Source organism: Citrus clementina, unplaced genomic scaffold (genome assembly GCF_000493195.1).
Source record: "Citrus clementina cultivar Clemenules unplaced genomic scaffold, Citrus_clementina_v1.0 scaffold_3, whole genome shotgun sequence".
NCBI classification, from domain to species: domain Eukaryota; kingdom Viridiplantae; phylum Streptophyta; class Magnoliopsida; order Sapindales; family Rutaceae; genus Citrus; species Citrus x clementina.
Window position 1 is genome coordinate 12370572 of NW_006262339.1, and position 8963 is coordinate 12379534.

Genomic DNA, 8963 nt, shown 5'->3' on the forward strand with positions numbered 1-8963 from the left:
TATAGAGTTGGCATTTTATGGCAAGTCTAGTTAAATAGGAAGTTTATTTATTGCATATCTTGTAATATGGATTAATTTATTAATTTCTTAATTTAGTGAGATTCTAATTTATTATGAATATTTGTTTCCTAATTTAATTAGATGTCTATTTTAGCAATTCAATTAATAGTAGAATTCTATAATTCGCGCACGAGATCTATTTAGAGCAAGAAGTTGGTTAAAAAAGGAAGTCATTAAATGCTCTAGATAGTTCTTAGGAGTCAAGTAAGGTAAGAAGATCAGATTTAATCCTATTCAGATTCATGTGAATTATAAGAGGAAAGAAACTCTTATTTAAAAAGAATCCAAGTTTTTTAAGACTCGTTATTTTGGTGAAACCCTAGTGCCTATAGAAGAGAGGTATAGTGCCTAATTAATATTATTTACTTGTTAAAATAAAAGTGAGAATGTAAATGAAATATATGGAGTTTACTTATTTTTGGGATTAAAGAATGGGAATGCGATTATCAAAGAGAGTTGAGAATCAAGTTTCCATTCCTTAAACTTCTTATTTTACCCCACCCAAATTTCATAATTCCTCTTCTATCCTCAATTAGAATGTTATTATATTATTGTTATTATTTTTATTCATGTAATTATTGTTATTAATAATAACAACAACAACAATAATTACGATTATTATAATGAATATCAACCACAATTAACTAAAGGAATTTTCATAATTTGTAAGAATTCATCTCGATTTCAAGATAAAATAAACAATTAATGATAATATTTCTCATTCCGATTTAGATTCTTACATTTAAAGTAAACAATTTATTATAATTCTCATTCTTCATTCCAATTATAGCTCATTCCAATCATTAATTAACAAATGCACATTAAATAGCACAAGCTAATTTAGAAAATAAGAATGACATATAATGTAGTATTACTACACATATTGCTTTTCTGTCAACTATCTACTACAAAGCTTCTCATTTTCACATGATGAATTGTAAGAGAATCACGTGAATGCCACATTTTTTAGATTACAAATTAATTTTCTATCTCAACCTTTGTAAATATATCAATAGTAATACGTACAGCTGCTCTTTAGAACCAAACCCTGCATTAATTACATGTGTATCTTCTGATAATCTACACATAATGAACAAGCGCGAGAGAAATCAAAACTCCTTTGACTACGTGCGTATATATAAAATCAATCGAACAATATGGTCATAGTTCATCGCGAAAATCATAATCATCATCATCTACATCATTATAGACTGTGTTGTAGAATATATATTCGTGATTGAGCATCTCATCAAGTGTTAAATTACCATCTCTGTTATCATCAGCCTGAATTTTTATAAAAGAAAGAAAGAAAGAGAGAATCATTTTTAGCTGCATACTTAATAAGTTATCACTAGTTTCAAAAATTCTTTTTGAAAAATGGAAGAGTTACTAATTACCTCATGAATCAGATGCCTTGAATAATATTTGGCATAAGATATTTCTCCTGGGTGTAGATAACTGAATATTGGTTTCAATTCTTCAATTTCCAACAATCTGCAGTCATTTTTAACATTAAAATTTGAGAAATTAATGCAGCCAGCGAGGAAGCCATCTAATCATCCAATGTCATATATGGAATAAAGAAAACTAGAGCATATACAACTAGCTAGTTTGGAAATAGATCCTTTATGTGCAATGTACAATTATATATAAAATAAATTTTCAAAGGGAATTAGGCATAAAGGTTAAAAGGGAAATTAATTACTTGTCTTTGTTTGTGTCAAGCTCAACAAATGTCTCTTCAGCTGAGGGAAAATCGGTTCCATCACCATCATCTTCAAATTCAGCATAACTTTTGTAGGTACGATAGGTATTCTCTAGAAATTCATCTAAGTTTAGTTTCCCATCATTGTCATCGTCCATACGCCTGTTCATGCGTTTATGTAGAGTCATTTACAAGTATATACAAGAGATTTTTTTTTCCCGGAACCCAGAGCTTCAGAGCTTAAAAACATTAGAGAAACACTAGGATTTGTGCTGTCCCAAACCAAGTGATTTTCAAAAATTTTATTTAGTTGATCACTCAAATTCAAATCTTCGAAAAGACATGAATTAAAAAAATTAATTTAAACTTGTCCTGTACTTTCCTGCTTATATATATATATATATATATATATATATATATATATATATATATATATATATATATATATATATAAACAGAAAAAAAAATTCATATATAAAACTTACTCAAGTTTTTCTCTCAAAAGCCATCTCTGAATTGCGGTATTGTTGCTATCTTCTGGGTGCAAGAAACTGAAAGAAAGTTGAAAAAATAGAGTAAATTACAAAATAATTAGTAGTAATAATAATAATAATGATAATAATAATTTACTTGTAAAATTCATCGAAGTTGAGAGCTCCATTGCTATCAACATCTGCATTGTCAAATTGCTCTTTCCACCACCCAGCTTGACCGTGAACCATTCCATTTTTCTCTATTTCTTATTTCACATTCTCATAAAATATAAACTTATTTAGAAAATAAATTAAAATCATACGTACAAAAAATTAATGATGATACGTATTGTTCTACAGGTTAATAATAATTAGCAAAGAAAATAAAACTAAAATTACGTACGTATCCTACCAATATCTTGTTTAGAAAACTGAGGCAGATACTCATAAAAAGAGATTTCTCCATCACCATCCCTGTCACTTAATTCAATCTGTTTCTGAGTTGTATAGCTCAAACGATCGACGGCTAGTTCTACATTCCAGTTGTCAAGTTCATTCAAACTCAAAACTCCGTCTTTTGGTTCATTGTCTATCAACGGGAACAAATAAATCAACCTCGAGGTTATATTTAATCTCCCGTTTTCACTGAAAAAATCATACTCATCTTCAAAATCCTCGTTGTCATAAGAATCGTTTTCCAAATCGTTGGCATTAGTACGAGTCTTAATGCTTCCTGATTTCTTTTCTTCGGTTACCCTGTTCATTTTTAGCACTAAAGGGTCAAAAGTTGGCACCGAATATCGATATCCGAAGCGACGACCGATAAAAGCAAGACGATCATTGTGATCGTGCGGCTGAATCGGGGAGAAAACGAAGAAGAGAACGAAGGCGGTGGTTAGAAGAGCGTAAGCCACCGCCTTCGACATTTTCAAGTATTACAAAGGTTGAGGATGAGAAAACGATCAAGAAGTAGTAGTTGATTTTCCTTCTCTTAGGTCTCAATCAATCAGAATAATATGGATAGAGAGGAAAACGGTTATTGACAGTTACAAGCTAGGGGCACATATGAAGTACCCAGTACATGCGTTTGCTTTCTTTAGTGCTTGGTCTTGGTGTTTGCCACATTAATAAATGGCAACCTTCCTTTAAGATTGCCCTCTTTTTATTTTATTTTATTTTATTTTTGAGGGCTATCACCTATCAGCTATGTCTATTGCACGTTAAGGTTAAACATGAATTACTTAAAGGCAAAGCATGAATTATAAGGGTCCCAATATTGTTATTGGACAACTGATGATAGCCGTAGATTTAGTTTCTAAGTCATAACACCTCAATATCAAACAACCTCAATATGAAACAAGACCTATAATCGGTTTAATAAATAGGTAAGAAAACACATAATTACCTGCTATATTCTACTAACTGCTAACCCGTTTAGTAATTGAGCTATTCAATATAACATGGCCTATTTTAACTGGATTACCACAAACATCATCTGTTTACCCACTTAACACGAATTTACACATTTGTTATTGAACAACATCTATGCTTTGTAAAGGGATTAAATTACTTAATTGAATAATTATTAATCACATCAAAATAGAAAATGTATGTATATGTATGTACACACACACATATATAATCACAGTCCTCGGGTTTCCCTTCTGATGAATCAATGAGTGCTGCTATCATTGATAAAATGACACAATATGGCATCATCAAAATGGTGATCAATAGCTCTGAATCTGATTAAGCAATGATAAAATCATACATATGCCATTTCACCATAAATTTTGATTCCGCGTGTTCTCACTGTAACAAACAGAGGAAAAGAAATAACTAAAGCAGGGGACCAGGGCAGAGAAAATATTACCCTATATTAATAATATAACATTACGATTAGAAGAGGTTAAAGGGTTATATACTGCCATGTACAACCACACAGAATTTGTCAAGAAATACTTAAGCCAATGTAACAAACCATCAGTCAGTCCCTTTAGCAGCATGTAGCATCCATGGCCAGTCCGACTCACAGACATGACAAGGAGAATTGCCATCATTATCCTTCATGCCTATATCTGCATTTTGCTTCACAAGAAACTGAGCAATGGCTTCCCTATCACATACAACAGCATAATGCAATGGAGTTTGTCCTTCATTGTCCTAGCATTCGAAAAACACAAGAGTGTCATTTACTCTCCCAAAACAAAAATGTCAATTTTATAACAATTATAATAGTTGAAAGACAATCAAATCATTTAGGAATCCAATTATGCATCTGAAAACTTGCCGAAAAGCCTAACCCACTATTTTAAGAAATAGTAATTCTACTACGGGACAAGGTTAAGGCCGGGCAAATAGAGGGCCACATCTAAGGAATCTTCATACCCAAAGATTTAGCACAATCTGTTTTATCAACATGCATTAACATCAATTTAATCTATTTCATTCATCATCACCTGATCAATAGAAAACTAAAGAAAGAAAATATCAATCATATAACTTCTAACCAACCAAATTAAATGTCTCAGAAGTCATAAAATAAACATTATGTTAAATTCCAAAGTGGGACGATAAGCTTTCCCTTACAGAAAGCCAGGAGGAGTGCATATTCTCTGATCTTCATAAATGCCCACAACAAATAATAAAAATGTAATGATACAGGAAAATATACATTTAGATTCATATTTAGGATCATTTACCACTAAAATATGGTTTTTTTCTTAAAAAAAAATCTAAGAAAAATATAAAAAAAAAAACCAACAAACCTTGGCGTTTACATCAGCATTCTTGCTAACAAGTAGTTCAGAGATGTTCAGGTGTCCACGATCTACAGCCCAATGCAATGGAGCACGACCCTCACTATCTACAATTTCAAAGATTAACTATTTGATGTGGAATATAAATCATGAGATGCTTGAATAAACAAAAAGTCGGCAGAAAAAAATCTATTTCAGACACTATGCTTGTGCTTGGCTCACTCAATAGGTGAATAAAAAGCTCAGATGGGCTGCTTTTTCCTAAACAGCATTATCTGCTCAGCATCTCCATGAGTTATGTTAAAAGATCATCACCATTGTCAACATCAGCATCATCATTGCCATTCAGAAAATGTAAAAAGAAGAGAAAATTACTAAGTACCTCTCAAATTAACAGAAACACCATTTTCAATACATTTAAGCAGATTATCCATGTCTCCTTCTCTAGCAAAGGCATGGATAGCATCCATTTTCCTGGAAAAGAAAGCAGCATTAGCATTGACATTAATTTTAGTGTTTCCAGTCAAGAGAAAAGAAATTTAAACAACATTAATGAGTTATTAAACAACTGGAATCCATAATATTAACGCAATTCACAGTACTGTTAAACTTATTTAATAAGTATGGAATTAGCATTTCCAAGGATTCTTCATTTTCCCTTATAACCAGAACTCTCTGTTTCTCTCTCTATAAAGACATACATAGACTGGCTAATCTCTGCCCTCCTCACCCCATGGATTCACTTAGACCACAGCGCGTAGAAGAAAAAGACATTCTCTATGCCAAATAAAGTGGCCTGGCATCTAAAACCACAGGTTCACTTATACATCAAACAGGTGGAAAGAAAAAGGTAGATTGCAAACATTGACCAAGTAACAACTATTTCATACAAGTAACCTTGCATTCTAACAGAAAATGACAATTAAATGGCTTAATAGAAAAGTAGAAGCTGCACAATTGGAGGCTTGCATTGAACTTATGGGAAGAAGATAATTAGAGCATCTGGAACCAAATAAAAAACCACGATTGCCATAAGTATCAGAAATGAAATTAAAAGCAAAATTGCAAGTTTAACTGAACTTCTCAGGGAATTAAAAAAAGAAAAGGAAAAGAGCAATTTTTTAATCTTCATGCAGATACTCACAACATACATATTGCTCCAGATATTATGTCCATAGAAAGGACATGACCAATCCAAATCTATGTCACCATGTACTTTAGTAATTAAGTCAAATATCTAGCAATTTCACTTCAATTTAATAAGAATGGGCAGCTCATCGTTCAATTCAAGCATAAAAAGGAGGGAAGGAGACATCGAATTTCATAAAACTGCAGAAAAGAAAAGTTATAAAATTGCAGTTGAGATAAGACTTTCAATTCCAACACCACCAGAAATCCTACGGAAAAAAGAAGCAGGCCCAGAGTGAAACTAGAAAGGACCATATATATACTCTCTCGAAAAAAATAATGTTGAATTTAACATTAAAACCTTACAAATCATTTCCAGATTCCTCCTCATACGCAAAAGAGCTGAAAACAGGACCCATTGGTGCTTTGGAATCTGTGCTTGCCGCATCTTCTTGTCCACGTTTGCTCTTCTAAGATTCACAGTTAAAGAAAAAGGAATTTATTAAAACAAAAAAAATAAGGAATTTATTAAAACGAAAAAAAATATAAGTAAGCAGATGTGTTGCAGTGCAAAATAAAGAACTCAATGGTAAAATGAAAAGATTAAAACCTCACCAAAGATGAACCAGCAGCCCAAGTAGGATACAGCTCTGTAACAATATCAATGTATTTCTGCATTGCTTCTTCTGGAGGCATGGCACCCAATTTCTGCCATGCTTGCCTAGAGAACAACAAAGAAAAAGATACTTTACCATTCAACCACAAGATCTTCAAAGCAGACACATAGCACATACCCCTAAATTCGTACTCATGAAATCAAGTTCTGCCGCTCTTGTGACTATCTGTCTTTCCCATGAACAATATGTGCATGTGTCGTCATATAACACATACAATTCAGCAAGGAACTCTAAATTACCATTTTTTTGTTTTAATAATGAATGCAAACGGTTAGATATAATTCTTAAGAAAATGACAAGAGATGCAGAAACAACTAAGGCAAACATACAATCTGGCCACTTAAAGTTCCTAGCTGAACGATAAGAATGTTCTTTAACTCCAATGCATTCTTCCCAAGTCACTTCCATAAGTTTCAACTACTTCTACCATTAAAGCAACTTTCAAATAGATAACAGAAAATTCAATAGGCTCCACAATAAAAGAGAGCATAAACTTGTCAAGAACAATCACAAAAGTAAGCTCAACGACTACGGGTATCTTTGAAAATGAGGTGCTACTGTGAAATGGAGTCACTAGCTGTCTATTATAAGTAAGTGGGTGTCCCAGTAAACATGACGTAACAAGTAAAAATGAGTATTTACCAAAACACTTCAACTGTTGTGCTTTCAGGTTAAGCAGAAGCACCGCAAATAAAAACGGACCCAAATTAGAAACACAGTGAAAACATATACACTACGCCACTACAGTGAAAGAAAAAAAAATCCCCCAATTGTCATTAATTGAGGAATTATCTTTGTAAAAAAGAAAAATAATTAAACAAATAAAAGAAGGATACCACTTGGCCCGAGCGGTCATTTTCAACGCAGAAGGCTGGGGAGCACTACAGGGACCTTCAGTGGCAATCTTGTACAACGCATAGAGCTGCAACTGCACATCATTGGACACCTTCTGCGACGAGGCAGCAGCACTGGCCGCCACAAATGCGGTGGCCGCACTGAACATCTCATCCAGTTCCGTAGACTCGACACCCTCCCAATCATCGTCACCATCGCTGTCAACATCACTGCAAGGCAAGCTCTCTTCGTTCCTCACGCTTCCTTGCTCCGCGATCATCGACTCCGTATCGTGAGGCCGACCCGAATCCGCCTCCGGCCCGCGCGGATTCGGGGCGGCGACGACGACGTCGTCTTTAGTCCGCTTTGGTTCATTGTAGTTGTTATTGTTACTGCGAGTGATAGAGAGATTCTCTTCTTTGAAAGAAAGGACCACAGAGATTAACTTAGCCACAAGATAAGAGAAGAGTAAGCCTATGAGTATTGATTGCAGAAGAGGCTGCCAATCACTCATGGCTTTTGTAACTGAAAGAAAACCCTAACCCTAGAAAATGAGACAAATTTTGGATGGAAGACAAGGCTAAAACCTTTGAACTTGGGTGCAAATTGATGCTTCCGAGGTTGATTTGTGAGATCGTGAAAAGAAAGAGACACTTGAAAAGGTTGGGGACACAGCGCACTCCCGGCCAGCTATATGATGAGCTATCTATTGAATGATAATCTAAATTTCTTATTTTAGATAACATACAATTTTGATAATTTTTTTACAAAATTTAAATAAATAAATTGTATTATTTTGTTAACTAAATGATGAATGTCGTATTATTTAAAATAATTTATTAAAAATAAAAAAAATTAAAATATATAACATTATTTTATGACATTTACCATTGTAGTCGTTGTAACTGGTGTTACCATATTAACACTATTTTTTTTCATTATTTTGTCAATTAAAGGTACTCTTATATGATTTTAATGTGTATTCTGTGACCGTTATCAAAATACTCTTATGGAAATATAGAATGGTCCATGGACGTTGGGATTAAATGATAAATCTAAATTTTTTAACTCTAATTAGATATTTGTACATTGTTAGTTAAATTAAAATTCATCTTTTTTAAACTTACTATTCTATAAGCTTTTAATTTTTAAACAAAAAATCACACACACACACACATTTATATATGTGTATATATGTATGTATGTATGTATATCATTCGAAAATTAAAATTATTGGGAATAAATTTTAAGTTTTTAAATGGTATTATAAATTTAAATGTAAATTTTAGAAACTATGTTTTTTTTTTCCTAATTTTTTTCTTTTTCT

The 8963-nt window shown here is 32.8% G+C and overlaps 2 protein-coding genes across 3 annotated transcripts; both read right to left on the reverse strand.

Annotated features, from left to right (window-relative positions):
- Positions 1–1099: 1099 nt before the first annotated feature.
- Positions 1100–3227, reverse strand: LOC18048290 (calumenin-B). Its single transcript, XM_024188494.1, has 6 exons — positions 2651–3227; positions 2396–2504; positions 2251–2316; positions 1766–1927; positions 1458–1554; positions 1100–1344 (listed from the first exon to the last, which is right to left on the reverse strand). The coding sequence occupies exons 1-6, from the start codon at positions 3162–3164 to the stop codon at positions 1222–1224; spliced, it is 1071 nt and encodes a 356-aa protein (XP_024044262.1). The 5' UTR covers positions 3165–3227; the 3' UTR covers positions 1100–1221.
- A 757-nt stretch (positions 3228–3984) lies between these two features.
- Positions 3985–8356, reverse strand: LOC18048291 (acyl-CoA-binding domain-containing protein 1). Of its 2 annotated transcripts, none has more exons than XM_006441084.2 (6): positions 7639–8356; positions 6741–6846; positions 6492–6592; positions 5380–5471; positions 5007–5104; positions 3985–4401 (listed from the first exon to the last, which is right to left on the reverse strand). In XM_006441084.2, exons 1-6 carry the CDS (start codon positions 8148–8150, stop codon positions 4222–4224), a joined length of 1089 nt encoding a protein of 362 aa, XP_006441147.1. In that variant the 5' UTR covers positions 8151–8356; the 3' UTR covers positions 3985–4221. The 2 variants fall into 2 exon arrangements, with proteins under 2 accessions (XP_006441147.1, XP_006441148.1); XM_006441085.2 differs by having other exon boundaries at positions 6492–6595.
- Positions 8357–8963: the final 607 nt, after the last annotated feature.

Coding starts and splice junctions, on each gene's coding strand:
- LOC18048290 (XM_024188494.1), bottom strand. CDS start 3,164: ATGTCGAAGGCGGTGGCTTACGCTCTTCTAACCACCGCCTTCGTTCTC. Junction 2,505..2,650: donor GTTTTCTAAACAAGATATTG/GTAGGATACGTA, acceptor ATGTGAAATAAG/AAATAGAGAAAAATGGAATG. Junction 1,928..2,250: donor CTTTTGAGAGAAAAACTTGA/GTAAGTTTTATA, acceptor ACGCATGAACAG/GCGTATGGACGATGACAATG.
- LOC18048291 (XM_006441085.2), bottom strand. CDS start 8,150: ATGAGTGATTGGCAGCCTCTTCTGCAATCAATACTCATAGGCTTACTC. Junction 6,596..6,740: donor GGGCTGCTGGTTCATCTTTG/GTGAGGTTTTAA, acceptor TGTGAATCTTAG/AAGAGCAAACGTGGACAAGA. Junction 4,402..5,006: donor ATGCTGATGTAAACGCCAAG/GTTTGTTGGTTT, acceptor TTCGAATGCTAG/GACAATGAAGGACAAACTCC.